Here is an 18,958-nt window from a genome sequence, read left to right on the forward strand (position 1 = left end):
TGAAAGTCAACTTCACCACAAACACCAGAGCCCAGATGAGGAGCCTAGGGCGTCTGTCCCAGGACCCCGAAGATGGACTTGGCAGAAAGTCACTGATTTCTGTGCTAACAAGTTCTATTTTATGCTGTGTCCCCGTCAACTAATAAACCTTCTGTTTTACTGGCTGGCTGACAATCATGTCTGACTGCAGAGTTGGGGTGCAGGACCCTCTGGCTTCCCCAGGAGCCCCACCTGGGCAGATTCGCTGAGGGAAGTGCATGGTGTGGAAGCTGATACTGAATGCTCCAAGGACAGCCAGGAAGGTCGAAGCTGTGTAAGATGCTTGCCCTGGAGATAGTATGGTCAGAGAGAGGAGGCTCCCCTAGAGTCCTGACTGGCTTTGTATGGAGTCCTTCCAGAGCATTGCCCTGACAGGGCATGTGAAGGGCTGTTCTGCCCTTTACATTATTGCACAGCAAGGGGCACATGCAGAGAGGCCTGATAGAAAAAAATCTCTGCTAGCAGCGTAGCTTTTAAAAATTTATATTCATCTCCAACAAAAATTATGGATGCAAAGATCTTCTAAAAGAGATGCTCTAGGAACTATTTTGGGGAAGTTCTAGGAGGTCAGACTACATCACCACAATGGTCCCTTCTGGCTTTGGAATTACTGAGTGAGGTTCTTTGGCCTGTGGTACTGCAGGTGGTCAGAGCAGGTGGTCATAATGGTCCCTTCATAATCTATGAAACTATGCTGCAGCAACTGAGCAACAATAGTAAATATTTACTAAGCAAAATGCATCATCTGATTGCAATTCAGGGCTGAAAACTAATGCTGACATTCTTTACATTTAAACAGGTAAATTCATTCCATAGCCATAGATTTTGTTATTTGGGTCAGGTTCTGTATAAAACATGTGTTAACTGTTGCAGTCAACTACCATTTTGTGCTTACTGCGTGACTTTCGCTCCCCAAACAATGGAAACGTCCCCCATAGCTGTTTTAAGGTAACATACGCCACAACATCTACATTTACTGAAACCCCACAGTGGGCACTTCCCATCTAATGAAAAACCTGAGAAGTGATTAGAGTGGGAGCTGAGCTGAGCTTGCCAGGAGCTCTCTCTGTGCCCTTCCAGTTTTTTTCTGAGCTACCCAGGCATGCCTCACTCTGATCCTTCTCTGTCATAGGGAAAGAAGGGAGCAGCAAGGTCCCCAGTACGCCAACCCTGGATTCTGCAAAAGAGGTAACAATGTGAAATGTTAAAGGAAAAACATACATGCATGTAATTTAAAACTTTGTTACCATAGTGATGGGTGTTCAAAGGTTTTCTGAATGGAGCCACAGAAATCACAGCAGTTTTATGTGCAGTGTACTTAAGAGTGTGCTACAGACTCTATGGAACTTATGCTTTCATACTTTGTGGACCTACAAATGTATAGAACACAGTGTATCCATTAGTTCTATGGGTATTGGCTTTATAATCCCAAAGGCAAGATAGATAAATTATTCAACCCAAAGCACTGCCTGTGATTTTAAGCTGTCACACTGACATGTATTCTAGACTACTGTATATAAACAGGTACAATGATTCATGGATTTTTCTCACAGAATTTTTTTGAGAGAACTAAATAAGCGCTTACCACAGCAGAGATTAGTAAAATGACTCAAAGCTACAGCTTTAATAAAGGGTTAGCTATATTCAAACTGAAGCATTGACGAAATGGAATCAGTACAAAAATATACATACAGTTCTTTATTAAACAACTGTAAACACTTCACTGTAAAAATCCATAAAACTTTATAAACAAACATTTTGCAAATAGATTCTATACTACAATAAAAGAATTTTAACACAATTATTTACATGCAATACTGACAAATTTGGCACTTTTTGAAAAGAAATGTACAAAACACTTTTTTGTTTAAAAAGAAATTGAAAATTATAAAAACTCAGAGCCTTACTATCATGCACTTTGCAAATACCTCACAAGCACTTATGGCACAGCTAGCAGAGAGCTCCAGGCTCCCACCACGCTCTCTTTATTACAAGTTAAGTTCAGATAACTTTTAATGTGCTTCCATAAGTTTGTTGTAAAACCACCTGAACATTGTCAAGAATGAAGTCAAATGCCATATTCCAAACTGATTCCACAGACTGCTGCATTAACCTAGAGGGGGGGGGGAAAAAAGGTAGTCATGCTTAGAACAATACAACAGTCATCCTTCCCAGGTCAATGTGTATTACAGTACGGGATGCTTTGGGAAGAGCTTGTTTCCAATAGCCAAAGAGAAAAATCCCACTAGAAATGAATCACAGCAGTTCAATATAAAAAATGTTTTACTAAAAACTAATTTAAACAACACACAAAAAACTACGTTAAAAGATTATTAAGAATTAATAATTAGGCCAGAATTATGCCGGTACAACCTTAATTTGGCCCCTTTATGCATATTCATTATTCTTTAATTACATGATTGCTAAATTAAAGTTGCACAAGTTCTTAATTCTGGTATTTCCTAACTTTGGAGTTTACTACCTTAATAATGTTCTCTTAATGTAATTTGCTATATTTTAAAAAAAGCAAAATCAACCCCCTGAAATTCCATGATGTGGCATACCCCTGTGGCTCATCAGCAGCACTGAAACTTTTAGATCCACATAGACCTCTGCCACTGAGCTAACTGGATAACTGATAGCAGTGGTAGGTTGCTATCCTTTATGCGGACCAGCAAGAAGGAGAATGAGACACCTTGCTAATGGGTTTCACAAATATTTGCTGAGATAGAGGAATGGTGACACTGACTGAGGGATCTTGTGTTCCATTCCAAACTCTAGAGTGGAGTGTACACTCTAATGGACAGACTCTTCTGCGCATTTACCCCAAGCTTGACACCTTCTGCACCATCCCTTCCAACCTGCCTCTATCCCATCACTGACTCCTCATCCCATTCCATTCTCCTCACCTAGTTAGTCTCAATCTCCACTCCCCAAGTTTCTGACCCAGTCTCCTTGCCCAGTAAATTCTAGTCCCCCCCACCACCCCACCCAACCTCCACTTCCTGATCTCCCCCCCATCTCCATTCTGCAGCCTAGTCTCCATCCCCATCTCATTCAATCTCACTGTCCTCACCTTCCTCTGCTCCTTGGCCCAGTGTCTTTGCCCAGTCAGTCTCAGTTCTCTCCCTGTGCCCCAGCTCCTTGTCAGATTTGTCTCCCTTCCACCCACCTCCTTCAGCCTGCTCACTGGCCTCCAGCTCCAGATTCCTCATCCAAGCTCAGTTTTGCCATCATCCAGTCTTCTCACCCATTCTCCTCCTCAGCCCTAGCTTCCTTGCCCAGCCAGTCCCAGCCCTCCTTGCTAGCTTCCAGTCCCAGTCTCCACTCCCCATCTGTCTCAATTTATTCCCCAACACCCCCTGCCCCACGCGCAATGCCAGATGTCCATCTCTTCTCCCCTCTGCATTTGAATCAGGTGCCTTCCTCCTCCCTTCTGCCAACAGGGGGTCACAGAATGCCCAGAAGTCAGTCTCCCTGCTCTCAGTTCTAGTGCCCACTCTGGCCCAAAGCAGCCATTATGGGGGAAGTACAGTTTTGGAATGTCCCGAGTCTGGAGAGGGCTTGCTCAGTTGCGCTGTGGGGTAACAGATGCACATTCTGATCATACACAGAAGCAGTGAGAGGCTCAAGGATGCTCAGTGAGGACAGAAGCCCCAGAGAATTCAGCTAAGCTCCAGGAAGTCTCTACTGAGCACCTGTGAACTCTGCTTTTTCAAAGGCTTATAACTTGTCCATGTTTGGGCAGATTTAAGCAGACTAGAGCTTAAAAAAAAGTTGCCAGAATATTTTCAACACTGAAGAAAAACTTATTTTCCCCTAGCCCTTGGTCTTGGAAAAGATGAACTGTTTTGGCTGAAATTTTCCAAAATAATTCAGCCTGGGACAGAATGGAAAATTTCAGCCTGAATGGTAATTCTGTCAAAGTTATAAGCAACTGAAAACAGGGTCTTATAATGGGAAGTGTCAGGCAACCTTAATAACAGGGGTGTCACTAGTCCAGTCTATAATCAATACAACCTTAGGTAATGCTCAGGCTGTTCTGAAGCTCAGAGGACTGTATTTCTCCAGATATAAAGAACTTCCCAGCAACTTTTACAAATTTCAGCATATTTACCATTAGGATTACAATTTATAGTCAGTCACCAGTTAACCTGCTTCTCTCACAACCTTACGCCCAATAATGAAGGGATTTAAATGATAAATTTCTGGATTCTGACACTTCCCTCACATCAGGACATTTGGGCTGCATCTTTCTTCCTACAAGAATGCAATTCAACATTTACACAGAGCTCTGGCGTGTTGCATTGGGTGCTTGGCTGGAGACTGAAACATCAGTGCAAGGACAGAAGAGGTGTGACCAAACCCTCGAGATCCATGGACTAGTACAACCTGCCTCTCTAGTATTTAAAATCCAGGAAGAAAGGAGTAAACTAAAGGTTAGGACGCAGAAAGCTGCCCAAAAATCAAATAGTGAGATTCTGTGCTGCATATGTAAGAGTGCTGCAAAGAACTCAGAGCCTAGAGGAGGGAGCAGCCCAAAACTGACTAAAACTTTCTGATTCTAGACTGCTACAGGGGTCAGAGTGGCTTTCAGTGCAACTCAGATAGCCCTAGAGGGCTGCGTAAATTACAACATCCTGTAATTGGCTGTATGTAAGGAAGCTGCAGCTCTATCCCATGCTTTTCCCACTCCCTCACACTCTGGTATACTCCCTATGTCAGGATTTGCAAAGAAGTTCTTTAGGACATCCTGAACCTGTCTTCCTTAGCTCCTCTGCAGATGAAATTCCCCCAGGTCAGAATCAGGGCTCTTTATCCTGCTCTGTCTCCTTTACCTGGTGTACAGAGGGCCAGAGTGGGGGTGAAAATGTCACTAGCTGTTCTTCCTTAAACTTATGGGATTTTGCACCAGTTTTGTTAAGAATTTTATATAAAATACCCATCTGCTCTCTTAATTTCACAGTATGACTAATTCATTTACAAAAACCCAATGACATACAACAACACACAGGCATAACTGAATAATATTTTGCATTTCTTTGTGCCTATCTGATGATCTCAACCTTGTGAGGTAGGTACTATTTCAATTTACAGGTGGAAAAGCTGAGGCACTAAGTGACTTGCTCAAATCACAGAGTTAAATCAATGGGAAATCCACTTCAGGTGACTCTCAAGCAGTTCAATCCAGAGGTGGATTAGAGTGTACCTGAAAAAGATTCAAGAACATCACATCTGAACCTGGCATTATCTCTAGAATATTGAGATATGGCATAATGAGGTGCAAAGACATATACCAATGACCAAACTTGCAGCTCTGGGCAGGCACTTGAGCTAAAAAAAAGCTGCAGAAGCCACCTGCAGTCTCCTCAACTGTGATACCACTTGGCTTAGTGGAGACCCATTGGCAATGTCGTGGCATAAACATATGCAGGAGGAAATGCATGGCAAGATTCTGAATTGAGACCAGAAGACCCTTCATCCTGTCTGTAACGGTCACAAACAGTTGTGAGGATGACCTGAACGGTTTAGTCCTGTTCAACTAAAAAGATAAGTCTCTCTGAACATATAACGTACGGAAGCTCACTTCATCGTTACAAGCATCAGGCTTGGGAAAGAAAGTTTGTAAGTATATTGCCTGATTGATGTGGAAATGAGACACTTATAGTCAGAAATTTTAGATGTGATCGTAAGTATACTTAGTACTTATAAAAGACTGTATAAGATGGGATACCTACCAGGTCTCACAATTCTCCAACTTTCCTCACAGAAATAATCACCACTAAAAAGGCTACTTTCATCAAAAGATGAAGCAACGAACAGGTAGCCAGCAGTTCAAAGTGGGGACTCACCAATCTTGTTAACATCAGATTTAATCCTTAAGGGGGACAGGTTCCTTTACTTAGGGATATAACCTGTTGTGACAGGGTCAGGTCAGATGGCTACAGGAGAGTGATAGAAGGCAGATATATTAGCCCCAGGTTAAGTAGGTCCCCTTTCCCTGGGTAAGGTAACAGGGACGGTTCCAGAACAATAAGGAACTTTCTGGAAACAATTAAGGCAGAGAGGCTGATTAGAACATCTGCAGCCAATCAAGAAGCTGCTAGAATCAATTAAGGCAGGCTAATCAGGGTACCTGGGTTTAAAAAGGAGCTCACTTCAGTTTGTGGTGTGCATGTGAGGAGCTGGGAGCAAGAGGTGCGAGGAGCTGAGTGAGAGGATGTGCTGCTGGAGGACTGAGGAGTACAAGCATTAACAGACAGCAGGAGGAAGGTCCTGTGGTGAGGCTAAAGAAGGTGTTGGGAGGAGACCATGGGGAAGTAGCCCAGGGAATTGTAGCTGTTGTGTAGCTGTTCCAGAAGGCACTCTAGGCAGCTGCAGTCCACAGGGCTCCAGGCTGGAACCCAGGATAGAGGGCAGGCCCAGGTTCCCCCCAAAACCTCCCAATTCCTGATCCAACACAGGAAGATCTCTGAGGCTAACAAAATCAGCCAATAAGCGCAGGACCCATCAAGGTAGAGGAGGAACTTTGTCACACTGTCCAGATCTTTCAAGAACCTGAGTGACATCAGATTGGAGAAAACTGAGTGACTAGCAACTAGAAGGTGGAAAGCAGGAACAGCCACTAGCTGAACCCTGATGGAACTAATGGAAAATCCTTGCTGTTTCAGGTGGAATAAATAATCCAGAACTTGTTGCGTAGATGCCTGGATCAGCAAAACACCTTTTTGCTGAGACCACAAGGAGAACCATTTCCACTTCAACAGGTATGGGTACCTAGAAGGTGGTTTTCTGCTATTCATGAGGGCGTTTTGTAAATCTTTTGAACAGATCCCCTCCTCAGGTGTTAACCATGGAGCATCCAGGCAGTAAGATGAAGAGCATCCAGGCTGGGATGAAGGAGATCTCCATGGTCCTGTGATTATGTATGGATATGTATTTTCTGTACCCCTCAGAAGCAGTGCAAAGGCTTGGGGGTGGGGATCAGGGATAAAGAAGGAGCTGAGGAATAGGGAAGTAATCGCTGGGAAGGACCTTGGGTCTGAATTTGGAGGGCTGTTGGGTGTGGGTGGGAGAAGTATGGAACAGGGTTTTTTGGAGGTGGGGATTATTAGGGAGCCTCTCCCATGCAGACCCTGGCTGATTATTAGCCTCTCTGAGTCAGGCACATTTGCTCCTGTCCCCATGTATCCCTGTACTCTCCTCCATCCCCATGTGACCCTGCACCCCCCCCTCAGCCAGCCCCCTTCCCCCATGTGTCTCTGCACCCTCCTACTCCTGTATTCCTGCACCCCCACTGCCATTCAGGCCCTATGTCAGTCTGTCCCCTCCACTAGCCCTTCTGAACCATCTGTGACCCCCATAGCAACCCATGTACCCCACACTGTCCATTCCCCCATATCCCGTGCATTCTGACCTGGCCCAACAGACAGGGCACTGTGAGGAACACAGTCTATTCACTTACCTATCAGCAGTTGGAGCTGCTCCTGCCCAGGAACAGATGCTCTGTTCTGGTGCCACAGCAGCCCCTGGTGGGTGAAGGGTGAAAGGCGTAACTGCAGCACTTCTCCAGTAGAATGTATTTTCTTCAGAGAAAAAAAATTCTGCATGGGACATGAATTCTGTGCATGTACAGGGGCACAGAATTCCCCCAGGAGTAAGAATTGTCCATAAGCACTAGTGAATTCTTTCCCCAGTGTCAGGGAGGAAAGTCTGACAAGCTAGATGCATTGATCTCAACTCTCACATTTATGTGGAGAGCTAAATCTTGGACAGACCAGAAACCTTGAATCATGGATTTCTCAGGTGAAACTAGAGAAGAATCTGTGACCAGAGTCAATATGGGTTGTGGAGGGACAAAGGGAACTCCCATACATATGTTGGCTGGATCCATTCACCAGTCCAAAATGGCTAGGACTCCTCTGGGCTCTTGAACTAGAATGTCCAGTGGGTGACAAATCAGAGTACACCAAGCTCACCCAGATCGAAAACTTCCTGAGATGAAATCTGGCATGCCAAACCACACACGTACGTGTGGCCTGAGACAGATCCTTACAGTCACAGTTGGATGGGCCTTTAAGTCTAATGGTAACAGTGGAATGACTCAGGGCAGAATTGCTTTTTTCATGTGGCGTGGAGTATAAATCCTCAAAAGACTTCAATGTAGCTCTGGAGTTCTTCAGACTGTGGAACTTAACATTCTTGGGAAAAGTGTGTCAGAACCTCAGAAGGGATATCCTGCATAGTCTGTTGGACCTCCTATGGAAGACCCGATGATTGAAGCCACAAACATCTCTGTTCAGTCCTTTTGGGTGTTGGTGGTGGTGAAGATGGTTTTTGCCACCAAACTCTTCCAAGCTCTAGAATAGCCTCATTTATAGGCAGAGCTACTCAGGAGGGCCTGGCTGAACACCAAAATTCCGCCAACTTATGTGAGCGCTCCTGCACTACCTCCATTGTGTGTCCAGGGAGAAAGACACACTCTTCAACAGTCCTGATAGGACCTTATTCAACCTAATGAAGAGAGGACACACCAGATAGCATCAACTCATCAGGTGATGAGGAGAAGGAACACAAAGCAAGCTGCAGTGAAGCTTTCTTGAACTCCTCCAACAGAGGTCTTGCTGGGGCAGTTTACTCTTGCTCGGCACCCAACTTGGCACCCAGGGTAACTTTGTGAGCCTCCTCATGTGAATTATCCCACCATCTACTTGGAGATTAGGAGAAAGAAGGGTTTGCAGGGAGGATCCAGTTGTGGGAGGAAATCTTCACAGGTTCCAATATGGCCACTGGTAGGGCACTGGACCCCAGTCTCTTTCAGACCAAGGATCCATGTCTCTCAACCAACACGGAACCTCTGCTAGAAAACACAGATGATGGAGAGTGATACCTCCAAATCTCGAGACACACACACGAGCCAACTTCCAATTCCGAAAACGAGCCTGAGTCACCCATCCAGATGCAGAGGAGCACTGGGAAGATTCCAGCATTAGCTCTGGAAGCTCTGATGATAGATGCAGGGCCGCCTTTACTAGAAGGTGACAGAGGCCTGGTCTACACTGTGTTTAAACCGATTTTAGTAGCATTAAACCGATTTAACCCTGCACCTGTCCACACAGTGAGGCCCTTTATATCGATATAAAGGGCTCTTAAAACGGGTTTCTGTACTCCTCCCCGACGAGAGGAGTAGCGCTGAAATCGGTATTACCATATCGGATTAGGGTTAGTGTGGCCGCAAAATCGACGGTATTGGCCTCCGGGCGGTATCCCACAGTGCACCAGTGACCACTCTGGAAAGTGATCTGAACTCGGATGCACTGGCTAGGTAGACAGGAAAAGCACCGCGAACTGCTGAATTTCATTTCCTGTTTGCCCAGCGTGGAGCTCTGATCAGCATGGGTGGCGATGCAGTCCCAAATCCAAAAAGAGCTCCAGCATGGACCGTACAGGAGATACTGGATCTGATCGTGTTATGGGAGACAAATCTGTTCACTCGAGAGCATCCATTACTGAAGCGAAATCCCAAAGCTTGAAAAAAAAAACCTTCAGGCATAATACAAGTCACAGCACAGTGCACAATGCATAACGGAAAACCAAAGATCAAATGGACGCTCATGGAGGAGGCGAGGGCGTACTGAGGATCCTCCAGCTATCCCACAGTCCCGCAGTCTCCTAAAAGCATTTTGCAATTCTTGCTGGAGCTTACCAATGCCTTGTAGTGTCCAAATATATTTGCCGGGTGGTAGGTGGTTCTCTCTCAATTATCCATCCTACCCTCAGATAGATACCCCGTGAAAGAAAGTAAAAAATAGTTTCTTGGCTGTTGGTTTTTCAATCACGTATGTACTGCATGCTGTGCTGTAAGAGCGGCTGCTGCGGCCGAAATCTGACAGCAGCATCCTTTCCCCTCCCTTCCCCGGTGGCAGATGTTGAACGTTGGCAGAAGGATGGTAGCATCCTTGTAATCATCCTGGTGAGTAGCTTCCTGGCTGGCCTTCAGGTGAGGACGTCGGCCGAGGAGGACGTATGGGTAAAATAGGAATGACTCATGGGTGCATCCTGGCAGATGATACAGAATGGCTGGGTAACCTCCCTCATCTAGCAACTGGGAAGCTTGAGTCCAGTCACCCCCCCCTCCCACCTTTCAACTTAAAGATAGAAGATTCTGTAGCTGCTTGACTGATCATAGTCACGCGCGATTGGTCCTCTCCCATCACGTTTAATGTCTTTAGCCCTTGACTATCAGTACAGCTGGAGGCGTTTTCCCTCAATTTTATTCTCATAAAAGTAGCAGGGGTATCTCTTTTCCTGCTTCTTATTACTTCATCACACATGGGGGACCGCGCGATAGCCCAGAGTTGGGGAGGAGGAGCAATGGGTGGGTTGTTGGCAGGGCACCCCTAGAATGCATGCAGCCTTCATCAGTTCTGCGGAATCTGACACCAGGGGGCTGATGTCCTTGGTACACTGGTTCTCTAGGTACACTTGCACGATATTCCTTGCAGGACTGAATATTTTTAGATGACATAAAAGAGGGGGAGACGGGTGGTCACTCCCATTTTTGTTTTGCATGACCCGGCCAACCTCAGGCGAGGTCAGCCAGGACGCACCCTGACGGCAGCAGATGGTACAAGACAACTGGGTAAGCATCTCTGTACCTTGCAAAGGCCAAATGAAATGTGACTGTGTGATAGCGCTGCCGTAAACCTCTGTTCAGCGGCATCCAGTACACATACGTGACGTTGACAAAAGGCAAAACGGAGTCCATGGTTGCCATGCTATGGCATCTGCCAGGGCAATCCAGGGGAAAAGGGCGCGAAATGATTGTCTGCCGTTGCTATCACAGAGGAAGGAATGAGTGATGACATTTACCCAGAATCACTCACGACACTGTTTTTGCACCATCGTGCATTGGGATCTCAACCCAGAATTCCAATGGGTGGGGGAGACTGGGAACTATGGGATAGCTACACAGTGCAACGCTCCAGAAATCGACGCTAGCCTCGGTACATAGATGCACACCACTGAATTATCGTGTTGTGTGGCCGCGTGCACTCAACTTTATACAATCTGTTTTACAAAACCGGTTTTTGTAAAATCAGAATAATCCTGTAGTGTAGACATACCCAGAGATTCACTACCCTATTCTTTTTGGGTCTTAAGTCCCTGAAGATCGGCCACCTGTTCCAGACATGACCCTTGTCATGGAACTTTAAACTCTGAGAAGGATGGTCACTCACCGGCATGGATTTTCTGCAGTCGGTGCAAGGCTTAAAGCTCGGAGACCGAGGCATTGCCTGGTACCAGGCATCAGCATCCAGAAGGATCAGGAAGCAACAGTTCACCAAAGTACAAAACAACTAAGAAATGTAACATACACTAACCTAAGTATGAACAAAGTACCAAACTATATACAAGAGTACCAAACTACGTACATTGAAAAGGACAATACTTGCAGAAGCAAGCTAATACACTGACTACAAACCGAGGGTTGTGAGAAGGAACTGAGGAGGATCAAGGATGGCTCCACCCTTTACACTAACAAGCAACAGCATGAGGCAGCAGAAGACGCACATATGACCCGACAGATACCACTAAGGAAAAAGTCTCTGACTCTGGTGCACTAGGCATGCACACCTTTGAAATGGAATGGACATGTGCAATCACTCAGAAAGAAGTCCATCTTTTGTCCGAAAAGCATTCCACTTTTTAGCTAATGGTACTATTAAGGATGCAAAATTGCTGCAGCTATTTTCACTTGCTCAACTTTCCAAAAATTAGGAAAGTTCTTTTACATAGTCAGATTTTATTTTTCTTTTAAAATCATATTCATAAATGCCATGACTGTTAAGTTTATGCTCTTGTATTGGCATATCTAGTACATCAACTTTAGCACAAAATATTAAAGTAATATATATACAAAATTAAGCTACCTTTTCATGTACTTGATGACCAGATCTAACTTTTCCAAATCCTTTTCTTCTATCAGATCAGTACAGTACTTCACAACCTGTAGAATGTCTTCTTCCATGGGATCTGTAAGAAAAATATAGATACAGTAGGGGACTTTTCTTCAAGTATACTTGGAATCAAAGAAATTCTGCAGTGACTAGTATTTCAGGGCCTGATCTTGCAGCCCTTGTATTCCCACATCTCCCACTGAAGTTATCTGAAGTTTTGCAAGGACTGCATGATCCTGAGAAATCCAGACAGCAGACCTGTTGTTTTCTGCAACAACAAGTGACAGCACAGCTATTAAAGAAACGGAACAGACATATGCATTTATAATGGCATAACTGTTTCAACACTTTGGTAATAAAGGCAGAGATGTCCTGAAATGTCAGAGAGATCAAAAAAAAACTGCAGTTCAGATTTTTCAGGATATCAAAGAGGCAATAATTGTCTCAAATTATGTTAAAGTACAATGCTACCTTCAGGTTTTAACAACTGTTTTATACTTTTGTTCTTCTGTAATCTTATAAAAGAATTCTAATATGTATTCTAAAACCTTCTAGTTCATCTTTCTGATAAAAAATACTTTCTACAGAAGAGAAACGAGGAGTACTTGTGGCACCTTAGACTAACAAATTTATTTGGGCATAAGCTTTCGTGGGCTAAAACCCACTTCATCAGATGCATGCAGTGGAAAATACAGTAGGAAGCTATACAGACACAGAGAGAACATGGAAAAAATGGGTGTTGCCATGCCAGCTATAAGTAGACTAATCAATTAAGGTGGGCTATTATCAGCTGGGGGAAGGGGGGGAACCTTTCCTAGTGATAATCAGGATGACCCATTTCATTTCAAACAGTTGACAAGGTGCGAATAACAGTAGGGGAAAACTAGCATGGGGAAATAGTTTTACTTCGTGTAGTGGCCCATCCCCTCCCAGTCTTTATTTAAGCCTAATTTAATGGTGTCCAGTTTGCAAATTAATTCCAATCCAGCAGTCTCTTGTTGGAGTCTGTTTTTGAAGTTTTTTTTGTTGGAGTATTGCAACTTTTAGGTCTGTAATTGAGTGACCAGGGAGGTTGAAGTGTTCTCCAATTGGTTTTTGAATGCTGTAATTCTTGACGTCTGATTTGTGTCCATTTATTCTTTTATGTAGAGACTGTCTAGTTTGGCCAATGTACATGGCAGAGGGACATTGCTGGCACATGATGGGATATATCACATTGGTAGATGTGCAGGTGAACGAGCCTCTGATAGTGTGGCTGATGAGATTAGGTCCTATGATGGCATCCCTTGAATAGATACGTGGACAGAGTTGGCAACAGGCTTTGTTATAAGGATAGGTTCCTGGGTTAGTGTTTTTGTTGTATGGTTGCTATGGTGCCATTATCTAAGTACTCCAATTATCCCAAGGTTGTGAGGAAGAGAGAGACCATGACAATTGGAAAAGACACCAGCAAGAGAAGCAGGAACACAGAAAAGATATGGTATAGAAATTCAGTTTTTCCCATATAATTTTCTTTGTGATGTATGCAGAATCACCATGGGTATATCTGAAAACCAAATTATCTGAATTACAATTTACCTGAAATAGTTGTAATCCATTCTTTGAGCAAGGTCTTTACATCGCTGAATTCAACAGCTCCAGCTAGATTTGGTACCTGTGATCTAATTGAGCCAGACTGTGCTGTCTGCAAAGCTGATGGGCCTGAAGTATTTGAGGTTGATGGAACTGGTTCCACCTATTCAGGGGGAAGAAAATTGATATTGTTCATATGCTTCAATGTTTGTCAGACTGATTTTCAAATATGTAACAGCTGTTTTCTGAGCAAAATACTGAAAAACAAGTCTTAATACTTTGAAAAACAAATACAAGAGGCAAGAAAAGCAGCGCAAGTCCTACTTGGTACATTAAACAGCTACAGTAACAACTGTGATCAAAGACTGATTCTAAAGAATAGTCATTAAAATAAAAAGCATTTACTGATAACCTTTTAATTTTGTTAAAATTACCTGAGATTTACCAGTGGCTGTACCTTCCTGATTTAAGAAACCATCTATTAGCTTCTGTGGGCTTCCAGAAGCAGCCACCATGTTTTTTGCAGGGCTACCAAAGAGTTTGTTTTTCAAAGGACTTTGAATCTTTTTCATAGGACTGACTTGATTTTTTTTCCTGCTTTTTTTCTTAGTTTTCACTGTTGCTTGCTTCAACTGTAATAAAGGATTCTTTGACACTGAAAAGGCAGGAATAATCAGTGGTCATTAACTTTCTAATTTTTTTTCCACTGAAAGCAAGAACCATAACACTGATGTGAAATCTGCAGACCAATCAACCAATTTATCATAGACAAGACCCACTGTTCATGGTTTTTACCAAAACACTCCCCAGGTTTTACAAGTTATTTGTTTTTGTTTTTTTTTACTGATTTTTCAACCTAACACTGAACCACTCAAGTACACGAAAATAGTAATTATATTAAGACATCCTCTACATTACATGTGGTAGAGGTGGTGTGTAGTGGTTTTGAGTTCAATTTAATTCACATTAAATTATGTTTGTTACAGTATCTCAGGGCTCTGATAGGTTCAGTACTGCCTAGTGGCACAATGTATTAAGCAACTAAACACAGTTCATTAAGTGAACCACAGCATTAAATTGCTTTTACCTTCAGTACTCTTACTTTTCCCTATTTGTTTTTTTTTTCCTGTCCTCCCATTCCCCTTGATATTTTCCCAGAAAACTGTGAATTTAATTTTTTGCATCGATTTTCACTCATTTTAAAATTTTTATAATGAACACAGATTAATTCCTGGACATTATAAAGCAAAATAAAAACCAAAAATGAAGAGCTTTATTCATAGACAAGATGACTTATTTGTATCTGTCATTCCAGTTAAGTTAGTGCATGCAGATGACACACAGCTTAATATTCTTTTTGACATCAAACATTCTAGTGCCTGAATGAGAAAAACCTGTTGAACCTAAATCCAGTCAGCACTATAGTGGCTTTAGTCAGGCAAACTGCTTCACTATTCTCAAAGCAACATGCAACCTTGAGAACTCGTGGACACTAATAATGCCCACCAGCTAGAAACAGCAGCAAAAAACTTCTTCCACCTTTGGCTAGCCAAGAAACTATATCCTATCCCATTAGATTCAAACCTATCTACAATGGCCCATGAATTGTGAACTCCAAGTTTGATTATTATAATGTACTGTGTAATCTGGAATGAAACCAAAGACACACACAGAAAATTCCAACTGGAGGAAAATGCAGCAGACCAACCAATGGTCACCAACAGGGTGACAGAAGCACATCACTCTGATGCTTTGGTCACTTTACTTGATCCCACAGAATAGTGGATCAAGTTTAAGGCGATGGGGGCGGGCGGGGTGTAATCCAGACCCCACTGAAAGTCAATGGCAAAACTCATGATTTACGTAAGATTTGAGCAAAGCATACCCTGTGGACAAATGAAGGGAAGGGGTCCAATCTCCAAATGAAAAGCCGAGAAAGGTGTTAGATCCTCGTCTTTACTCTCAAATTCTAATTGGAACTGTATACTGTGACAAAGTTCCTCCTCTACCTTGGTGGGTCCTGCGCTTATTGGCGGATTTGTTCGCCTCGGTGATCTTCCCCTCTTGTGGAACCCACAGTCTGGGTCAGCTCCTCCTGTGTCTGATCAGGAGTTGGGAGGTTTGTGGGGAACCCAGGCCCGCCCTCTACTCTGGGTTCCAGCCCAGGGCCCTGTGGATCGCAGCTGTCTATAGTGTCTCCTGTAACAGCTGCATGACAGCTACAACTCCCTGGGCTACTTCCCCACGGCCTCCTCCAAACACCTTCTTTATCCTCACCACAGGACCTTCCTCCTGCTGTCTGATAACTCTTGTCTCTCAATCTCAGCAGCCTCACCACTCCCCTCACTCGTCACTCCTTATGCTTCTGCCTCAGCTCCTGAACACCCACACCTCTCCTCGCTCCTCTCTCCTGACTGCAGTGAGCTCCTTTTTAAACCCAGGTGCCCTGATTAGCCTGCCTTGATTGGCTGCAGGTGTTCTAAATAAAGTAGCTATCTCTACTGCCTTTTAGAAAGATCTTAATTGGCTCCAGGTGCCTTGATTAACCTGGAGCAACTGCCATTTGGTTACCAGGGTACTAGGGATTTGTTTAGCCTGGGCCTAACATACCTGTTTCTCAGTACTTTACTGTAGCCATCTGGCCTTGCCCCATCACAATACACACAAGCTTCTCATGGAATCAACTGTATAAAAATCAAACATTTGGTGGCATATGCCACAGAAGCAATGAAAATACTAATAAGCTCTCTTATAGCACTTTTCATCAGCAGATCTCAAAATGCCTTTTAAAAGGGAGGTCAGTACCCATTATCCTCGTTTTAGAGAAGGGGGAAATGTGGGATAGAGAGCTGAAGTGACTTGTCCAAAATCATCCAGCAGGCCAGAGGCAGAGTCAGGGATAGAAGCTAGGTCTCCTGAGTCCAAGACAGTGCTCAATCCACTAATAGGCACTGATCTGAACACTCAAGTTAAACTAAACAGTGAATTCTATCTTCAAGTCATGGGAAATGCAAAGTTGACTCTTAAACTGAGGCTTATTCTGCAAACACATTTGCAACTAGTCCCATGAAGTCAACTGACTATTGGGCAAAATTATGCGCATAAGTATTTGCAAAATGGTATATTAAGTTTGGCAAAAACTGACAGCCTGTCAAAAGCAAAGGTAGTGATCCAACTGAAGATAGAGTGGAACAGTGACAGTGTGAAAGTCACTTCTAACGATACAAACGACTGTCTTGGCTACTCTGCTTTGTCCTCCAACTTGCTGCTTTGGGCACACTTTTTGGAGAAAGCTGGCTTGTTCTTCTACCTAGTCACTTTGAGATCAGATAGAATAGTCCCTAACAAAATAGCTGGAATGCAGAACAGCAGTGATAGAGTCCAGTAGCAACTCTTGGTCATCTCAGATTTTAGGCATTCAATCTATACCTATACCCACCCACTATTTTCCCTTTGTATTGTCACAAGGCTGGATCAACCAATCTAACTGAGCCATGCTTCTTGGAAGAACCAGGGAAGAGAGGCTCTTTAAGTCACTTTTATGCTGTCTTGATCTTGGGACCGTGCAAAAACCAATCAAGTTCCTGGCATAATTTAAAGCCTACTTATGCTTAAACCTATGCCCAGTAAAACAAACCTGGATTGGACAGCAGAACTGGGGCCAAAATGTGTAACAGTGTTCTTAGACTGAGGTATTCTTTTAGATGCATGAGTTATATTTTGCAATTTTATTTAGAATTGCAGGAAGTCCCTTCAACTCTTAGAATGCTCCAGATACAAGATTGATGTACATTTTTCATTTTTTTTTTTATGACTCACCAAAGGTGCTCATCGGTTGCTGATAAATGACGTTCTCAAACTGCTTCTGCCTTTCATCATACGCATCTTTAAGTTCCTCTTGCAGCTCAGTAGGTAGCGCAGCAAAAACCTCTGGGTCCACCTGAACAATGAGAAATAGTTCATTAGAGGTTTTTCTACTGGTGACAACAGTGTTTGATGTTTACTTTTTCTTGTTTACTCACATGAGAAAGGGATTTGTGTTGTGTTAATTATAATATTTAGATATATAGAAATGCAAACAGTAGATATATATAGATTTTAAAATATTGTACTATGTCAACAAGTGAAAAGCTTATTTTCCTTTCAATATTTACATTTTAAACACAATTTATTTTACAACTAATTTGCTTAATAACATTTATAATAAATGAACTCAATTTAAATAACACACTCTGAGGTGCCAAATCAACAACTGCTTTATTTTTGTAATAGATTTAGTACACACTTGCTGAATGTTGTAGGCGAAGTTGTGACACACACACGTACGTACGTACGTAATGGGAGCATGTGCAAAACAAATCCTTCCAAGGAAGAGGCACCCAGAAGCATTCCCTCTCCACCCTTATCCTTGAAGACAAGTAGGATTGACATCTGGCTCCTCCTAGTTCTTGCACCTAGCAATTTTTTTAGGCTGGTGTTTTCCAAATGGAGCATCTTGGAAGCAGCCTTGCACCTTCTTGAGTGCAGGGGCTACAAATCTAGTTAGTTAGATGAGTTATGCTGGATTCGGAGGGGAGTGGGGTGGACAGGAGCTTTCCTACTTCCCTATGCTAGCCCCCTTTGATTACACAGATTTTCACTTTTGGATGAATAATGTGTCATTCATCATCATCTTGAACAGGCCAGAGCTTGAGTACAGATATACAGTATACGCCTGATTACCTGAATAGAAAGGAGGACTTGGATTTTATTTGGTTAATTGGGAGTTTGGATAATAGAGGGCAGAAGCAGCAGCGCATCAAGACCTTGCAACTCTGATGTCATGGCCTCATCAGGGCTGGCTCCATGCACCAGTGAACGAAGCAGGTGCTTGGGGTGGCTAATGGAAAGGGCCGGCACGCCTGGGTCTTGGGCAGCAAGTCAGCAGCGGGTCCCTCAGTCCCTCTCTGAGCTGCCGCCGAAGTGCCACTGAAGAGGAAGAGAGGGAGCGAAGTATCTGCCACCGAAGTGCCACAGAAGAATGAAGCAGCACGACTGAGCTGCTGCTGATTGGCTTTATCCTCCCTCCCCCCCTCCGCTTCGCCGCATCGGGTGGCAAAAAAAGCTGAAGTAGGTCCTGGGACGCATTCACTTACTCCCACGACAGCAGGCCTGGAGAAAGCTCCTTGCACTGCCACTCCTGCCCTCTTGATTACAGCAGGCACAAAGTGTGTGTGTGTGTGTGTGGGGGGGGGGTTACGCACCAAATGGGGCAGAAAGGAGGCCCGTGGACAGGATACTGCTCTATTCTGCCAGGACCCTGCCTTCCCTGCACCTTGGGCTAGCAGGGATAGGGTATCACTGGTCCTGCATCAGTGCAAGGAGCTCTCTGCTGCTCTGCGGTCATA

The 18,958-nt window shown here is 43.8% G+C and overlaps 1 protein-coding gene across 12 annotated transcripts in view; it reads right to left on the reverse strand.

Moving 5' to 3' along the window:
• Positions 1-1,724: 1,724 nt before the first annotated feature.
• Positions 1,725-18,958, reverse strand: part of REV1 (REV1 DNA directed polymerase) — a 109,416-nt gene continuing 92,182 nt past the window's right edge. For all 12 annotated transcript variants that reach the window (XM_032765406.2, XM_075061013.1, XM_075061001.1 and 9 more), the window contains 5 exons: positions 17,391-17,511; positions 14,006-14,226; positions 13,578-13,734; positions 11,973-12,075; positions 1,725-2,152 (listed from right to left, as the gene is read on the reverse strand). In XM_032765406.2, coding sequence (XP_032621297.1) covers positions 2,041-2,152; positions 11,973-12,075; positions 13,578-13,734; positions 14,006-14,226; positions 17,391-17,511 — 714 coding nt within the window. In that variant the 3' untranslated portion in view covers positions 1,725-2,040. The remainder of the gene's footprint in view (positions 2,153-11,972; positions 12,076-13,577; positions 13,735-14,005; positions 14,227-17,390; positions 17,512-18,958) is intronic.

Source organism: Chelonoidis abingdonii, chromosome 1 (assembly GCF_003597395.2).
Source record: "Chelonoidis abingdonii isolate Lonesome George chromosome 1, CheloAbing_2.0, whole genome shotgun sequence".
Classification (NCBI taxonomy): Eukaryota; Metazoa; Chordata; order Testudines; family Testudinidae; genus Chelonoidis; species Chelonoidis abingdonii.